At 39.0% G+C, this 19,010-nt stretch overlaps 2 protein-coding genes across 3 annotated transcripts in view; one reads left to right on the top strand and one right to left on the bottom strand.

The window, feature by feature from the left end:
- LOC117819461 (protein mono-ADP-ribosyltransferase PARP14-like) overlaps positions 1–3,467 on the top strand; it is a 34,852-nt gene extending 31,385 nt beyond the window's left edge. For both annotated transcript variants that reach the window (XM_034692851.1, XM_034692858.1), the window contains exons 16-17: positions 2,145–2,319; positions 2,625–3,467. In XM_034692851.1, coding sequence (XP_034548742.1) covers positions 2,145–2,319; positions 2,625–2,908 — 459 coding nt within the window. In that variant the 3' untranslated portion in view covers positions 2,909–3,467. The remainder of the gene's footprint in view (positions 1–2,144; positions 2,320–2,624) is intronic.
- A 3,488-nt stretch (positions 3,468–6,955) lies between these two features.
- On the bottom strand, positions 6,956–17,680 carry acot8 (acyl-CoA thioesterase 8). Its single transcript, XM_034681803.1, has 6 exons — positions 17,490–17,680; positions 13,738–13,874; positions 13,370–13,595; positions 12,189–12,346; positions 11,904–12,095; positions 6,956–7,246 (listed from the first exon to the last, which is right to left on the bottom strand). Exons 1-6 carry the CDS (start codon positions 17,633–17,635, stop codon positions 7,128–7,130), a joined length of 978 nt encoding a protein of 325 aa, XP_034537694.1. The 5' UTR covers positions 17,636–17,680; the 3' UTR covers positions 6,956–7,127.
- Between the last annotated feature and the right edge of the window lie 1,330 nt (positions 17,681–19,010).

The following is a 19,010-nucleotide window of genomic DNA, read 5'->3' as shown; positions in this document are numbered from 1 at the left end:
TTAGACAGCGCAACAGGTGGTTGTGTCGTCACTGTTGAGATTAACATTTCATTGTAGGTTACACTTATATTTACTTTCCGGAGTTTGCATTAGCCATTGCGGAAATAAAGAGGAAATATTTTATTATTATATAAGCCTATAGCTAACCAAGTCTGAGCTGGCTCTGAGTTCAGTGAGGCTTCATGGCAACGCATCGGGGCGCTCTGGTGAGATATTTTATTAGATTAAATTATTGATTCATATTCATTGTTACTGAGGATGATTTTACAAAAAAAAATTCTTTACTGTTTAGAGTCTATAGCTGACTATTTACATCATCAAGCCAAACTAGCCTCTGCTAGACCATATTCACAGCTGGTCAAACAGCTGCGCCGAAGTAAGCCTGGTGCAGGCTAACTATAGTGTTGTCAATACTTTATCCTACACACAATAATAAATGAAACGAAAAAAAATCAAAACATAATTAGTGATAACGCCTACCTTGGGTTGAAGCACCATAAGTCAACTGGCACAAACCTTTTCTTTCGTCTGTGCCTCCGCCCGTGTCAGCCTGTCCGTCTTTGTCTGTCTGTCTGATCTACAGTATATCGCTGTCTGCCTCTCTTTGTTTAGCTAATTCTCGCATGAATAAAGAATAAACACATATACTAGCCTACATAGAAACAATAGATAATGGTAAAAAAAACTACAACACAATAGCCGCGGGAAATGAAGCCCGCGAAATGTATCATTATGAATCATATTTGCGCAGCCCTCTGTGTAACTGCAGCAGCGGTAGGAAGAAAAAAGTATAAACCCTCTGATATCCTGTTCATACAGGGGCAAACAATACACATTTTTAGGAAAACTCATAGAGTGACAGGCTTGTATTTTTTATACACAGAATATTATTTACGTTACAAAATCCCAGACGGTTCCTCAGACCGTTGCGGTGTTTCTAGTGTTAAAGTTTATTGCTAAAAAAAAAAAAACACTTTGAAATCAGATTTTGGCATGCCTGTAAACCCCTCTTTTTTAGCCCTGTTCAGAACAGACTGTTCTCTGTGTCTGTGCCTTTAAATGAGAATGAGCTCTCTGACCACGCCCCCTCAGGAAGTGGATGTGGCCTCGGCTCTCCAGCACGTTGATCTAATGTGACATGGCTGTTCACAAACCCGTGTTACTTCAACCCTCTGAATTTGATCCAGAATCTGATCCTGATGGAGAGGCGCCTGCAGCAGGACCTTTCTGAACGATTGGTCACAGATTCTGTGTTTCTTGTTGTTTTATTTGTCAGCATGTCAACGTGTGTCTTGGTACACAGCTATGAACATGTAGCTATGTGGCTATGCTAACTAGCGCTAGCACTTTTCAATGAAAAATTAAAATCATCCACTAGATCTTCAAATCTGCAGACGTGGGGAGTAAAACCGACCTCTGTGTTTATTAAGACAGCCTACAACTAGCATGCCTCCCTCCTAAGCTCCTTGTTAGCACACGTGTGCAGGGAATGAAAAACAGAGGAGGAGTTGAGTTGTATTTTATACAGTCTATGGGCTGAACAAGCTCCGAGTTCTGACTTCCATTACAGACCGGATATTGTTGTTATGTAACAAAAACATGGAAGTCTGAAACGGCTCGTTTCACACACATTTACAGAAAGGTGAAGAAATCAGAACAAGGGCAGAATGGATTTTTTTCATTTTCGGGGGGTTTGTAGACATGCTAGGGACACATATTTCAGGTAGTTTTCAAACCCACAAAAAAGATTCAGTCGAAATGAATAAAACTGAATCAAGAGTATATATTTTAATAGAATTGACCTTGATTTGAAATATGTAATAAAGATGGTGTTATTGAAGAAGCCACATGGTGCAGTGGATAACTTTGTTGGCTCACAGCTCGCAGCTTGTGTTCCAATTGGGTCATGACTGAGAGAGTTGCACTGTGTTGACAAGACAATGTAATTGTAATCACAAGTAAAGTGAAGGAAGACGACGTAAAGTTAGTTTGGCTTGGAAAGTTGGATTGGTTTAATGAACATTTATCTCAGCATATATATTATGTTTAATTAATTTCAAATTAAAAAGACATTCACTTTTTAAATTCAAACTGTTTGTTTTTTAATAGCCAGCATTAAAAGATCTTCCGCTCTGTCGTCTTAGATCCAGAGGATCCAAAACATTGTGCTGTGGAAGAGCCTGCTGATAAAGAAGCATGACATGGAGCAGAGGAACGGCCATCAGAACAACGAGAAACAACTTTTCCATGGCACCAGCGAAGACACTGTGGACCACATCAACGAGCACGGCTTTAACCGGAGTTTCGCAGGAAAGAACGGTGAGATGTGAAAAACTAGGGAGGATGGTACAACGGTCTCTACTGTAATCCTGAAAACAGTGACTAAGACAAATCCTATTCCTTTTAATGTTTATGTACAGTCCTTTAACGCATGGAGTAGATATTCAACAGTTGGTCACATTGTACCTTTGTTTCCCATTAATCAGAACATTTTGCCTCAGAATATTAATAAAACTACACTTTGAAAGAAGGTGCAATTCTTGCTCAAGTTAAAAACACATGACGCATCATTACTAAAAACTTCATTCTGAAAAGAATAATTAAAGCTTTCCTTCTTTTTTTAGCTGCCCGTCGTGGGAATGGCACATACTTTGCAGTAAAAGCCAGTTACTCTTCCAAGGACGCTTACTCCAAGCCAAACCAGAACCAGGAGAAGTTCATGTACCTCTGCCGAGTGCTCACTGGCGATTTCACCCTTGGCCACAAAGACATGATTCAACCTCCGCCAAAGGGTTCTGCTTCTGTTCAGAAGTATGACAGTGTTGTGGACGACATAGGAACACCCAAAATGTATGTCGTCTTCCATGACAGCCATGCCTATCCTGAATATCTAATAAAATTCAAGTAACACCTCTGGTGCTCTGAGATTACAAAAAAAGCCTTGTATTAGACTCTGCCTCACAACATTATATCAGTCTTTGCTTTTGTTTTAATTGCTTCTACCTATGATTTTTGTTTTTAACTTGCAACAAGTTTCCTGGTATGTTAACAGTTATTAATAGATTACAAACAGCACATAATGATCAGAGGTGTCTAATGAGGGTGCACACCATAGAGAGCTTTGGAAAGATATTTGTGAACATACTAAAGAATAATCATGCTAGAGACCTTTTCAAACATTGTAATGTACTGAACATTGTACTCAGAGTTTACAGGTCCTGGGAGGCTTCTGGAAAGGACCTACTCTTTCAAGAAGTCATGTGATGTATGTGCTTATCAGGTTTACAGTCACTCTGGTTTAGAAATGAAATTGAAAGTTAAATGCAGGTCCAGTGAAGAGTGTTTTACCCAATCTGTAAGTTCAGTTGAGTGAAAAGTTTTCACATGAAGATGTAAAGTCTGAACAGAAACCTGTTTTATTATGTTGCAATGTATTCAAACTAATAAACTGTGTCTGTAACACACTAGTTCAATCACACATTTCAAAAGACAACGTGCAAAGTAGTCAACACTAGCACGGTCATATAACTAAAAAGATCTTCAAAATATTCAGCTTGCCTCTTACTATAAGGTATACATCTTATGTTATGAGATTTCTATTATCATGCAACGTTAAGTGCTGGTGGCGTTTACTAGAAACACACCCACCTCAAAGGGAGCTGATTTCTAAGGTGTACTCTCAGATTGTTGCAGTTGATGATGAATTCACTTCTATCAAAACTAAATGTGAAAATGAATTAAATGGGAACTTGACAGAGGATTGGTGGACAGGTGCATTAAAAAGGGTTACCCCTTCATCCTGTGCAATGCTTAGTCTCATTCAGTTTAAAGTTGTCCACAGGATGCACTTCAGTAAATCCAGGTTAGTAATGTTCTGAAGAAAATGGACTCAACATTTAATTCATTTGATTTAAATAACGTATGAAGCTATTTCAGTCTGAAATCAGGATATAAAAGTCAATACTTACTGCCCTAGTGATTGTTCACCCAGCAGCATATTTCTTAGGTCTTTTAGCAAAAGTATAGGGGGACAAAATGTCCACAAGTAATATGTATATTTTTTCCAAATGCACTGGTGTCAGAGGAGTACTGTGTACCTGTCACTGCACTGCAACCGTCTTGTGTTTTACATTTGTATGTTTATATTTGTATCTTTGTAGCCCTTTGTCATAATGTCTTGATTGAACCACTTTCAATTGGAATTATGCCGTGGATTGAGGTTATATCCACTGAAACAATCCCTCTCTTGTATTCAATTTAAAGCCTAGTGGATTTAAAATATATACATCAGCTCATGTTTTTGTTCCCTTCCAGCAGCACCACTTCCATTTCTAAACAAATTAAGTTCTTCCTTCATTTGGGTTTAGTGTTCAATTGTTTTAAAATTTTAATTTAGCCATTTCCGACTTCTTTCTGCTCCTCTTTTCAATACTGTCTGATTTCTGTCTGTACACGCTGCACTGCAGTCTCATGCCCATATATGGACATTTGAGGGTTGTTTACCTATGTTAATTGGAAACAACTGGCTCAAGTTTCTGGAGCTTTCATCAGTTTAAGGACTTAGGTGAAAACGATCCTACAGTTTAAACTTACATTCATGTTGTTTTTTTAATATTAAATGACCTTAAAATGAATTTGAATGATGATTGATACAACTAATTGAAAAGGTCTCATGGACGTTATAGACTTGTGCCCCCCTCCATGGCTCCACCTGCAGGCAGAACTGCATCAGTTCAGTCTTTGTCCCTGACTCTTATCTACAAATGTATATAGGCTGAGATTTGGGGCCTTGTAGAGTCTATTAATCTTTTTTTCAACTGGATAAAGCTTGATCAAATCTGATACATGGATCAGGCCATTTTCTTTTATTACATCCTTGATTTCAATTTACTGAAAGCTCTTTGTAACATTATAAGGGCTAAGCATTCTTAAGAAGAAGAAACGTACATTATTAATCCCCAGGGGGGAAATTCAATTTTAACAGGTACTTTTTACAAGTTATAATAAAAATTGCTTTAAGATCTGTCATTTTTCAGCTCAAATCCTGTTGTGTTTACAGATTTATACATATGAAATTGTGTCGATAATTTATTTTACTTGAACCATCATTTCTTTACCTTTGAAATCTGCTTTTCCACTTTATTTCGAAGGTCAAGAAGTACTTTAAATTGTTAGTAATAGACTCACTTTTCTTCTATTTCTGCTCCAATACCTGACTACAACATTTGTCTTTTTTAAACAGCAAATCATGTATGCATCAACTTTACAACTAGATTTTTTCTAAAGAGGATAATTACTATCCTCCGCAAGATTTCCTTTTCAACTACATTTTGTTATTATTAAGGCGAGGAAACAATGACTTCAGATACCACTCACACACCAGTCAGGCGGACATTTCTCTCACATTTGTTTGCATTTGGTTAAACTTTATTCTGCACTCCCCCGATTTGTTATGTATGCATATTTTATTTGGTTTATTGGGTTTTGTCAGATTCTGTCGTTTCGGGATTGTTGGGGATGTGCTCTTTGTGTTGTGTTTCCTGTGTTCATCCTCATCGAGCTCTTTTGTATATTGCCAAATGTTCAATGATCCACCTTACACCTTTGAACAGTCCTAACCATAGACTGTATAAATTAAGCTTAAAGCCATAAATGTATACCGTACCATACCATCTTCCTCCGCTTATCCGGGTCCGGGTAGCAGGGGCAGCAGTCTCAGCCAGGGCAGCTTTGGCCAGGATACTGAGGCGTTCCCAGGCCAGCTGAGAGATATAATCTCGCCAGCGTGTCCTGGGTCTTCCCCGTGGCCTCCTCCCAGACGGACACGCCCGAAATATTTCCCAAGGGAAACGTCTGGGAGGCATCGTGACTAGATGCCTGAACCACCTCATCTGGCTACTCTGGATCCGGAGGAGCAGTGGCTCTACTTTGAGCCTCTCCCGGATGTCTGAGATCTATGATGAATTCTGGCATCGCATTCTCAAAGATATACACAACCCATAGCCGTAGTGTCAACAGTTGGAAAACTTAGTGCTCCACAATAGTTTTACCCTTTTAATACACCTTATTGGAGCCGGCCATTCATTTTCTGAGGCCGTTGTGTATCTTGGTGTGTTCAATTCTTTACCACTTGTTTCAATTTGGATTGAGGGATCAGTTAGGGCTGGGCGATAATTCCATAACAATAATTATCCTGATGTAATTTTTCTCAATATAAATATAATAAATGTTCGATAAAAGTTTGATAAATTTAAACCTGTAATTACATCCCCAACCACTGGAAAGAGAGGGGGCGCTAATGAGCCTTAAACGCTAGTTGCTGCCCATCATTAGACAGAAGAAGACGACTGCATTGAACAGCCAATCATGTCGCAGGGTGAGAGATAGGCGGGGCTTAAAGACGTTTGGAGCAGAATGTAATCACAGCTGAAACGAGCGACATCGACAGAGGAAAACTTACACATCTTTCTTACTTTGCACTGCCAGAAATGATGGATTCAAGAAGCTTATCAGAAAACTGAATCCATATACAAGCTAACAAACTGTCTTCAACTTTCACTCAGGAGCAAAAATCTGACTTTACATCTAAATTAAGTAATGATTTCATATTTATTGTGATAATTATCGATATCCACCGATATGAAATATTTCATCGTAACATCATTTTCAATATCGCCCAGCTCTAGGATCAGTATATTCATTGGACTGTCCTAAAGAACAATACATTCCCCTTGCTCATACTGAAGCAGTGAATCAGGGTGCTGGTTTCTTTTGTCCTGCTTTACAATCCTTTCCCTCCTTTTTTTCTTCCATAAAAGGCTAAACTTTGGTTCTCTACAACTTCTTGAAGTTGAGTTTGTTAGACAGGCATACAACAGTTTTCACGTTTCTACTAAGTGAATTTTTGAAAAAAAGTGACCTGCAAAAATAAATTTAAAAAACCTGCATTCAATCATCCATTTTAACATGTCAGTTTTTAATGACTGGAATGAAGTGAATATATCATATATATTATTTTTTTTAAATCACAAATCCATGATTAAATGATAAATCTTATAATCAGAGTGAAAATATTAATCTTTCTAAATAAATTATACAAAGAAATATAACATTTGTAAATAACATGTTTACAGTTTGCTCTTCTCTGTGCCTGGTTTCACTCTCAGGACACCTTCCTGGGAACAAGAGGCAGCCAGCACCCCATCTCTTCTCCAGAGTCGGCCCTGAACCAGCCCCCTGCTGCCCCCTATGGGAGAGAAAAACACACAAATCACATCAGGGTTAAAGCAAAGAGATGTTTGTAGTGTCAGAACTAATATAAACATCATTAATGTGTGTATGTCAGATAAGCCACAAATGTAGTACTTTTACAACCAATACATTTGAAACAACTCAATTAAGTTTCAGTCCAAAAATGTCAATGGATATAAACATATCAAACAAATTCAACGTTTTTAATGTTCTATTTCTAGAATTGTTTTGAGAAGATGTTCCTGTATTTAAGTTCTGAATGCAAATATTCAAGGTAAATGGACTTGTTCTTACTCTTTCCTCGGGTAGGAGGAGTAGTGGCTATTTGACTTGGTCAACTTTACAAAACTCAAATCAAAAACCGGCCACGGGGCACGGGTAGAGTGGATCTTACACTGTATCCAAAGATTGCCAACGTCCAGCCAAGTATGCAGTATTTTGGTGGTTTATTGTACAAAAAAAAAAGCTTCTCTCAAACAAAAGGGAACGTCCTCGTGCCTTCAAATATCCTGGTAAAAAAACATTCACCTTCCCGGTGTCCGCCCCTCCTGCCTTACCTGTCCATCTATATACGTCACCCGGTGCAAAACTATCAACCTATAAAAGTGAGTAACAAAATATACTAATAACATCTAAGGCATCAAAGTAAATCCTAGAATTACCTTGAATGAAATAACAATAAATTAATTGATTAGAGTAAAAAATAATTAAATAATATAAGAAACAATGTAAATATCTCCAACAATCCCTTTTCTTTCTGAGCACTCAAAGCTCTTTTACTCTACTCGCCACATTCACTAACTGATGGTAGAGGCTGTTAAAGTAAGGCACCATCAGTGTTAGGGTGCATCTCAAAGCTCTAAACTGTAGTCTCCTCGCTCCTCGTCCGAACAGGAAGTAGTTACTAATGCGCCATTTTTTAACTCGTGTCCCAAAGCTCTAAGCGCTCCTGAAGGAGAGAGGAGCGAGGAGCGAGGAGACTGATCGGAGAAGGGATAATCGAGGAAACACAAGAGCAGACTTTGCGGAAGTCTTTTCTCTGACAGACACGCCCCCTTATTGAATATCTCTCACTGATTGGACGCTGCAGAGGCTCGGACTCAACCAAAACTTAACATCAGCTGAGTTTAATAACAGAGAAAAGACGGACCTTAAAACAGTCACTAAGGGTGCCCTGAAACAGACCTTAAAACAGTCACTAAGGGTGCCCTGAAACAGACCTTAAAACAGTCACTAAAGGTTCCCTGAAACAGACCATAAAACAGTCACTAAGGGTGCCCTGAAACAGACCTTAAAACAATCACTAAGGGTGCCCTGAAACAGACCTTAAAACAGTCACTAAAGGTTCCCTGAAACAGACCTTAAAACAGTCACTAAGGGTGCCCTGAAACAGACCTTAAAACAGTCACTAAGGGTGCCCTGAAACAGACCTTAAAACAGTCACTAAGGGTGCCCTGAAACAGACCTTAAAACAGTCACTAAGGGTGCCCTGAAACAGATCTTAAAACAGTCACTAAGGGTACCCTGAAACAGACCTTAAAACATTCACTAAGGGTGCCCTGAAACAGACCTTAAAACAGTCACTAAGGGTGCCCTGAAACAGACCTTAAAACAGTCACTAAGGGTGCCCTGAAACAGACCTTAAAACAGTCACTAAAGGTTCCCTGAAACAGACCTTAAATCAGTAACTAAGGGTGCCCTGAAACAGACCTTAAAACAGTCACTAAGGGTGCCCTGAAACAGACCTTAAAACAGTCACTAAGGGTGCCCTGAAACAGACCTTAAAACAGTCACTAAAGGTTCCCTGAAACAGACCTTAAATCAGTAACTAAGGGTGCCCTGAAACAGACCTTAAAACAGTCACTAAGGGTGCCCTGAAACAGACCTTAAAACAGTCACTAAGGGTGCCCTGAAACAGACCTTAAAACAGTCACTAAGGGTGCCCTGAAACAGACCTTAAAACAGTCACTAAGGGTGCCCTGAAACAGACCTTAAAACAGTCACTAAGGGTGCCCTGAAACAGACCTTAAAACAGTCACTAAAGGTTCCCTGAAACAGACCTTAAAACAGTCACTAAGGGTGCCCTGAAACAGACCTTAAAACAGTCACTAAGGGTGCCCTGAAACAGATCTTAAAACAGTCACTAAGGGTACCCTGAAACAGACCTTAAAACAATCACTAAGGGTGCCCTGAAACAGACCTTAAAACAGTCACTAAGGGTGCCCTGAAACAGACCTTAAAACAGTCACTAAGGGTGCCCTGAAACAGACCTTAAAACAGTCACTAAGGGTGCCCTGAAACAGACCTTAAAACAGTCACTAAGGGTGCCCTGAAACAGACCTTAAAACAGTCACTAAGGGTGCCCTGACACAGACCTTAAAACAGTCACTAAGGGTGCCCTGAAACAGACCTTAAAACAGTCACTAAGGGTGCCCTGAAACAGACCTTAAAACAGTCACTAAGGGTGCCCTGAAACAGACCTTAAAACAGTCACTAAGGGTGCCCTGAAACAGACCTTAAAACAGTCACTAAGGGTGCCCTGAAACAGATCTTAAAACAGTCACTAATGGTGCCCTGAAACAGACCTTAAAACAGTCACTAAGGGTGCCCTGAAACAGACCTTAAAACAGTCACTAAGGGTGCCCTGAAACAGACCTTAAAACAATCACTAAGGGTGCCCTGAAACAGACCATAAAACAGTCACTAAGGGTGCCCTGAAACAGACCTTAAAACAGTCACTAAGGGTGCCCTGAAACAGACCTTAAAACAGTCACTAAGGGTGCCCTGAAACAGACCATAAAACAGTCACTAAGGGTGCCCTGAAACAGACCTTAAAACAATCACTAAGGGTGCCCTGAAACAGACCTTAAAACAGTCACTAAAGGTTCCCTGAAACAGACCTTAAAACAGTCACTAAGGGTGCCCTGAAACAGACCTTAAAACAGTCACTAAGGGTGCCCTGAAACAGACCTTAAAACAGTCACTAAGGGTGCCCTGAAACAGACCTTAAAACAGTCACTAAGGGTGCCCTGAAACAGACCTTAAAACAGTCACTAAGGGTGCCCTGAAACAGACCTTTAAACAGTCACTAAGGGTGACCTGAAACAGATCTTAAAACAGTCACTAATGGTGCCCTGAAACAGACCTTAAAACAGTCACTAAGGGTGCCCTGAAACAGACCTTAAAACAGTCACTAAGGGTGCCCTGAAACAGACCTTAAAACAGTCACTAAGGGTGCCCTGAAACAGACCTTAAAACAGTCACTAAATGTTCCCTGAAACAGACCATAAAACAGTCACTAAGGGTGCCCTGAAACAGACCTTAAAACAATCACTAAGGGTGCCCTGAAACAGACCTTAAAACAGTAACCAAAGGTTCCCTGAAACAGACCTTAAAACAGTCACTAAGGGTGCCCTGAAACAGACCTTAAAACAGTCACTAAGGGTGCCCTGAAACAGACCTTAAAACAGTCACTAAGGGTGCCCTGAAACAGACCTTAAAACAGTCACTAAGGGTGCCCTGAAACAGACCTTAAAAAAGTCACTAAGGGTGCCCTGAAACAGACCTTAAAACAGTCACTAAGGGTGCCCTGAAACAGACCTTAAAACAGTCACTAAGGGTGCCCTGAAAAAGACCTTAAAACAGTCACTAAGGGTGCCCTGAAACAGACCTTAAAACAGTCACTAAGGGTGCCCTGAGATAGATCATAGACACACGTTGGTTTCTAAACAGTCTGTGTGTGATGAGCTGAAATTAAAGTGTTTGATGTGAATTTTAAACACAAAATACTGAACGCAAAATCATTCATTCAATATAACAGAGGATGGATTATGTTATATCTGATTGTTTTTGTCAGATTCACTGTCTAATGAAATAGAGTAATAGAGTCTAATATCAGATAGAATATATATCAATGATCAGTTATTTCTCCTGTTAATATCCCTGTTTGTTCTCGTTTTCTTCATGAAGAGAAGTCTGACAGTAAAGTTTGTCTGTTAGTAAAAACACTTGTTATATTTCCTGTCAGGTTAATAAAGTTTCATATGAGGCTGATCATTAATGAGCACAGGGTTTGAAAAGAGTTGCATGGTTTCTATTTTCCCTTGAAGTAATAAATAATTTAATAATGAGGCATTTTACTGATGAATCGATCCGCGATGCTTCAGGACAGAATAAACAGAGAGCTGATTCTCTTCATGTGCAGGTGTGCTGCCGTAGAAGTCCTCCTGCTGTGGATGTTCCAGACTCCAGCTGATACGGACATGCTGGACTCCGGTGGCAACAGCTACTACTACTGGTCTCATCACCATCACTGCTCCCTCTCTCTCTTATTCTCCTCTATCCCTCTTTCCAGACCCAACTCGGACGAGGCAGATGTCTGTCTAACATGAGTCTGGTTCTGCTCGAGGTTTCTGCCTGTTAAAAGGAAGTTTTTCCTCGCTACTAGCTAAATACTGCGAGGTACAATGCTCAGGGTGGATTAAGGGGGAGTCAGACTGAGTCTTATCCTGTCTTGGTGTGGAGTGGTCTAGACCTGCTCTGTTTGTAAAAGCGTTTGAGATAACGTTTGTTATGATTTGGTGCTATACAAATAAAGATTGATTAATTGATTGATTGAGATATAGCAGATGGGAAGGGAACAACATACTGACCTGCCCATGGGCTCTCACACTCGTACAACATCCACTCATCACTGCGGAAAGTGCTGTGGAACCACATGGCGTGGTCCAGGGAGGCGGAGAACTTGGCTCTGTAGTTGGGATAAGGCAGCAGGGCTGTGCCCAGGAAAGCAAAGTCTGACACGTAGGCAGCAACGCAACAATGCAGCTTCATGTTGCCTTCACCTGCATGAACACACACGCAGAAGACATTAACTGATGCTGCTCAGATACCATCAACATACACACATGTGTTGAATCCATTGCAATACGTTTTACCTATATGTCCTCGTGCTCGCACCCAGAACAACTTCTTGGGCTCAGCTGCAAACAGTCTGTAAAAGTGCGGAGGGTTGACCGGCTTTATTTCAATGGGAACCTCATTAGCCAGAATTTTGTTCAGGCCTTGTTTCGCATTTTCTGCCAGGTCTGGTTTGCTGCGAAACAACAGAAGGACGAACAGATCAGGATGGAGATATTATAAACAGGGTTGTTTCTGATGTAGTGCAGGGGTTCCCAGACTTTTCAGCCCACGACCCCCAAAATATTGGTGCCAAGACTTGGGACCCCCACTGTTCCTCAAAGTGATTTAATGTGGCTTCATTTAGCTGGTCTGCAGAAATTTAGCCTACCTATATGAGCATGTGTCTGTGTTTCCTGTGCTGTTATGAATTAACCTGCTGCTACTGATGCTTTTGATAATTAACTGTTCACTAACCCTAAACTTAGGAGTCATCTGGCAAAAAGAAAGACAAAAAACTTTTTGTCAATATTTTTTACTATAATGGGTAAAATGTACTATTTTTCGATAACTTTTGTCAATCAACTTTATTTATTGGATTTTTTAAGTATTTCTTTGTTCACCACAAGTTAACAAATTATATATATAAATAACACAAAACCAACAAAGAAAAAAAAACAATAATAAATAAAAAAAATACAAAAATAACAATAGTAATAAAGACATAATACAAACAAGTAGTACAAACAAGTCGGGAAGATAAACAAGAAAAGAAGGTTAAATAAACAAAAATATATAAGAAATATTTTTAGATAACTTAAAAAAAAAACTTTCTGGAAGACTTCTCACGACCCCCAATTTGTGTCCTGCGGCTCCCGAGGGGGGTCCCGACCCACACTTTGGGAACACCTGATGTGGTGAACCAGGGTGTGTGTGTGTGTGTGTGTGTGTGTGTGTGTGTGTGTGTGTGTGTGTGTGTGTGTGTGTACTAATCAGTGGACTGCAAGTGGAACCTTTCATTATTCATTGAATGTTTTTTGACAAATGTATTGAAAAAGAAATTAAACATATTCGTAGATTCAAGTTGTACCAGACTGAAACATTTTCAAAATTCCCTATCCAATGGAAGCAGAGCGTAGACAGCTAACTGACTAAGACCTTCATGAAGAAGCCACAGCCACAGGATGGTTCTGATGCAGAGGACAGAGCAGAGACTAACCTGAGGTACAGGTGAATGATTTCCTCCACAGTGAGCAGGTCTTCGGGTGGGGGCACTGTGGGCATGGTGAACTGGTGTTGCAGGGGACTGGGTTGCAGCATGTGGAAGGACGCTTGGCAGATAAGAATTGGCTGCCCATGCTGAATGGCCTTCACAGAGCGTACAGTGAAACTGCGACCGTCTCTTGTACGTTCCACCTGGTACAGCACTGGCACCTTAGGGTCCCCTGAAAAACACCCCAAAGACCGGAGAGGGGAGAAAGTAATTCAGATGTGCCGCTGCTAAGCCTGAGGACTCCCAGGATTAACTATGAGCCCCCTTTCGAACACATCTTCTGGCCTCATCTTAGTAGTGATGCTGCATCTTACCTGCTCGTACAAAGTAGCAGTGGAGAGAATGGGCAAAGAGATTATCGCTCACAGATTTGGCAGCAGCTACGAGCGCCTGGCCGACTATCTGACCCCCAAACAGGCGTTGGCTTCGAGGCACCCAGTGGTGTGTCCCTCTGTAGAAAAACAAATCAGGTTTGTATTCTTTCTTTACTGTACGTATGAAGCTCTGAGGTGACAGGGTGACAGATACATTAGAGTCAGTGTTTTGCATTTAAATTCAGTTATTGTACAAAGTATGGAAGCCCTAAAAGGACACGATTAATACATTTTGTTTTCTGTTTTCCTGAGATAGAGTTAATTTAGTCGATATCTCGAGTGAACAAAGCTTGTTATCTTGAGATTTCGATTTATTTTCCTTGTGATAATGCAATCATTTATATTGTTTTATCCAGAGAACAAAGCTTGTTTTTTGTGTTTTTGATCTTCAACCTGTAAGATAAATGTCTTATTTTTATTCTTAATGAGGCAAAATGATCTAAACTATGTTTGTGAACAAGCAAAACAATTAAAGAAACTGAACACGGGCCTTTCCATTACCTGAAGTTACGTGGTTACCAGACGTATAAATGTGCTCCTCTTATGTTTAGTATGCTCCAAAAGGTTAAATACTTTTTATTTTCTCCTCTTATTTATCTCATTATCACAAGAAAGCAAAGTTTGTTTTCTTGAGATTATGAGAAAAACAAGTTGCGTTCTTGAGAAAACAGAGAAGATAAAATGTATTAATCATGTCCTTTTAGGGCTTCCGTACAAAGGAGCCTCTGTAAAATGAATAATGTCAATTGTATTATTGTGTTGTGTTAATCAGCAAAGTCTGACAGCTCTTGCACAACCAATGGCATGATCACTTTAGTTGTATGATATATAAACCATCTTCTACCTTTGTGCTTCTTAACCTTAAACCTAATCCACAAGAATCTTGATTTTAACACAAGAGAATATCTGTTTACTCCATCCTCCTTTTATACTAAAAAGACACAATAAATCAAGGTCTATATTCTTGTAAAGTAAATGTCTTGTAGTTGTTACTTCTCCACCTGATCAATCAATCAATCAGACTTTATTTTTAAAGTGCTTTTCATACAATGATATTGTAAGTTAAAGTGCTGTACATAAAAACAATAAAAATAGAATACATTTAAAATATTTTTTAAAAAGTAAATAAAAAGACCTCCATCCCAGCCCCAACCCTAAACCCACCCCACAATACTAAGGTTAAGAACGTGATGTTTGCAATAATAATAATAATAATAAATATTAAAATAAATTAAATTAATATATGAAAAATAAAAAAAGAAGGTGCTGAACAAACTGAGGAAACGCTGTCATGATATCTTAATGAGGGAACACTAGAGGTAAAATAAGATGTTAAAACTCAACACAGGAAATTAAACTCATCAAAATAAAATAAGTTAAAGCTGCTGTTGGTAGTGACAGAGTAAACATCTGTTCAGAGAGAGGGACTTCTAATGTCAACACTATCCCTCCCAACCAGGTTTCCTCTTAGTCCCCCAACACAGATCGGCGTGTGCAGTCATGATAGTGCCGGAATCATAACCAATCGGAGGACGTAGTAGGGACCGCCCCTTAACCAATCAGGACAGAGGATTGGAGATTAGCTATGATTGGTCGGTCATAACGGGAACAAGGGGAATAATGACATTGCTTTATACATAGGCATAGGAAAACACAGACATTTCGCAATAGTCTCAAATTACTTCACTTACCGATGATTACCGATGGGCATTATGACCTTATCTCCAAACCCAGCAGAAAAAAAGTAAAGTTTTTTACACCATTCCTACCAACAACAGCTTTAATAAGACAATAAAACACTCAAATATTAAACCAGTAAAAGAGACTAAGATGCTACACTAAAAGTAAATACACCAAAGTAAAACAGAATAACATATTAAAATGCTGAGGGCTAATCTGTAACTAAACTATTTGTAAAATATAGTTTGGGTAAGGGTGCGAATGTAATGTGGATTGACCAACTCAATGGGCTGTCTGCAAGGACAGAGGATGATGAGACGAGCTTCCAGTCCAAAGAATATTTATTATAGCTGTTTTAACTGGTTTCGTTGGTTGGAAATGATCAAACAAAAGGTACATACATCATGATAGTTATTCCTTCCAACAAACTAACAAATGTAAATAAGGCAAACTAAGACACTACACACTTTAAATAAAGGAAAACTCACAGCTCAAAGACACAGTTGCTCAGTTGTGGGGATTGACATTGATTCTACAGCCTCCCCTCAAAGATGTGTCAGGTATATTTGATCCTCGTGAAAATCCTCACATTGTCCGATGGGATCCAGTGTCATCCTTGACCTCCATCCTTTTCCTCTTCTGTCTTTTAACTGCTCGTCCCCCATGCAGGATCCAGTAGTTTCTCCTGCTTGGCAGTACATGAGTTGTTCCACAGAACACAGACTCTCTCATCTCTGCTATTGTGTCATTACACTGAGGATATGAAGGAGTTGCCTCTAGAGGCATGTAAAGGAATGATGGACCCTGGGCTTTAGTGCCCTAGAGAGGTAGCTGCAGCTGCTAGTAGCATGGTTCGCTCAGAGCCATCATCCAAAATGGCATATGTTTCAAGGCTTCTGCCTCTGTAACTTAATCTTTGACAACTTTCAAAGGGATTTTAGAGCTGCAGCTTGAATGGATGAGGCAAGAAGTGCTGGCATCCTTTGGTGGCTGGTTCACCTCATGAAGGACTCCAAGGTGCTTCCCTTTGCATTTTGGGCAAAGCTTCATTAGGTCACAGTTAGAAACTCTGTGCTCACGTGCACATCTCCAGCAACGTCCTTCCTCCTGGATCCACTTCCTGACTGCATCCCTAGAAAGCTGACGGAAGTCTGGGCAGACACTTAAATGATGATCAGGAACACCACAAAAAGGACATGTCTGCCTACGACGTGTACAACATTCATCAACAGGTCACAGGGAGAACTGAAGAGGAGGGGGAGGGGGGGGGGGGGGGGTTCTACACTATTACTAAATAATTCATGAAATAATTCACTATACATTAAAAACTACATAAACAAAAAATGTAAATGAACTGAATAAATAAAGTGTCTATAACAATTTAAAATATGACAGTATATACTTAAAAAGTGACTAAATTTTTAACTAGATAAGAAAGAAAGAAAGAAAGAAAGAAAGAAAGAAAGAAAGAAAGAAAGAAAGATGAAATAAAACTATTGCAAGAATAAAACTCAGTTAAAAGTGAGACTAAAAGGTGATAATACGGTTTATTTATTGAAGTAAAACACCAACAGGAAGTATAACTGTGGATTCCGTGTAGACTTACTGCTGGCTCTGATAGAAAGGGGTCTGAACACGCAGTCTGTGGTATTGTGTTGTGTATGGGGCTGCACAGAGCTACAACATGTTCACAGGTGGTCACTATGTTTAGGGCTCAAAAGTGTATTTGTCCTGCCCATAGACTATAACTGTATAACTGTTTGTCCTGTCAGGACTTTTAACAGCTGTCAGCTGAGAGGGACCAGGTAACAGGGTAACGTTTTGAACCGAAACACCGGCGCTGACCGAATCGTGCAATTTAAGCCATTAAAATAACCAGCAGTGAGAATTAGACATTGAACGATGGTGTAATCGACATTTATTATAAGGACTCTGGATAAACATTAACTAATGCATGCAAACAGCTGCTTCATGTTGGGAAAAGTGACAGATAAGAACAACCAGACAGTTACCTGTAAAGGTCCACGTCCAGCTTCTCCAGGTTTAACACACTGGTGACCAGGACGCTTTTCAGGTCCCGGTCTTCAGGTGAAGGATTCTCCATGTTTTCATTCTTGGAAGATTTCTCTGTAGATCCACTGCCTTCACTTTCCGCCATGTTTGTTTGAGTTTCTTCTGTTGATGAATTTCCTGCAGGCTGAAAACTACAGAGAGTAATGCTGCCCCCTCAAGGACACTGTAACAGACTGCTGGTCCTGTAACTTATGAAGAATATCTAATGCTTGTAAAAGCTGTTCATAGTGGAAGAGTTCTTAATGCAGGACAAAGAAGAACCATTGACACAACCATTACTCTCTGCAAATTGAGATATTACAACTTACAAGTGCACTAATATACCTTTAAGAAACTACCTTTTATAGTAAACGGTAACTTACTTTTTTTTAACATAAAGTGTCAATTAACATGTCTGTTAGAATACATATTTATAATCCTTGATAAATAATGAAAGAATAACACTATAAAATAATACGTAATGTATATGCCTCAAATTCTTACTTATCAAAATGGGCTGAAATTAGCAACCAATGTGACTTCTGCAAAAAGGGAGAAGACAATATAAGACATTTATTTGCATCCATTTATTTATTATTCTGGGGATCATTTTGTTGCCAATTCTATTTTATTGCTCTGTTGATTTAACCCCTAAAATCATAATCTTATATCATGAAAGTGAAAATAAGAAGTTAATACACCCTTTAATACTGCTCGGTAAATTTCATATATAAATCAAAATTCAATAAATCTCACCCACGCTTTCCAGTTTTTTTCCCTGAATGTAAATACTTCATAGACTCTTTAAAATGTATAAACAACAAACAGCCGCACACACTTTAGATTTAATACAATATCTATTTAAAGAATAAATATTTCTCTTATTTCACGGTTTATTAATTATATGTTTCTTTCTTTTTCATGTATCATTATTTCATAAAGAATTATAACGTCATGTCTGATAAAGTTATGTAAATTCTTTTCTTTTCTTTAAATGCATTATAATATGTATCATTTTATGTATGAAAGTTTAGTGCAATATATTTACTGATATCCAACACCTTCAATAAAGGTTTTCTCAAATAAATAAATAAATAAATAAATGAATAAATAAATAAATAAATGAATAAGTAAATAAATAAATAAATAAATAAATAAATAAATGAATAAGTAAATAAATAAATAAATAAATGATTGCTGTTTCAGTATTGAAATCAAAGATACAATCAAAGGATCCCCCAAAAAACATTTATACCTTAGTCTTTCAACCATAGACTGTATAAATAATGGAGGTAGTATCCGTGACATCACCCATCTGTTCCTGAAGCACTTTTTTGAAGCCGATCGTCGGCGGGAGCCGTATTGGAAATGCTGAACTCAACCTAACTGCTGTGGAGCTAGTGTGCGGTAAATAGGTTGGCCTTTAGCCTCCTCACTAACAGCTACAGTGTTCCTGCCTGTCAGTCAAGTCAGCTGTGCCT

The sequence above is a fragment of the Notolabrus celidotus genome, chromosome 1 (assembly GCF_009762535.1).
Source record: "Notolabrus celidotus isolate fNotCel1 chromosome 1, fNotCel1.pri, whole genome shotgun sequence".
Taxonomy (NCBI): Eukaryota; Metazoa; Chordata; class Actinopteri; order Labriformes; family Labridae; genus Notolabrus; species Notolabrus celidotus.
Note: the sequence above shows the minus strand (reverse complement) of the source record. Positions and strands in the feature narration are given on the sequence as shown.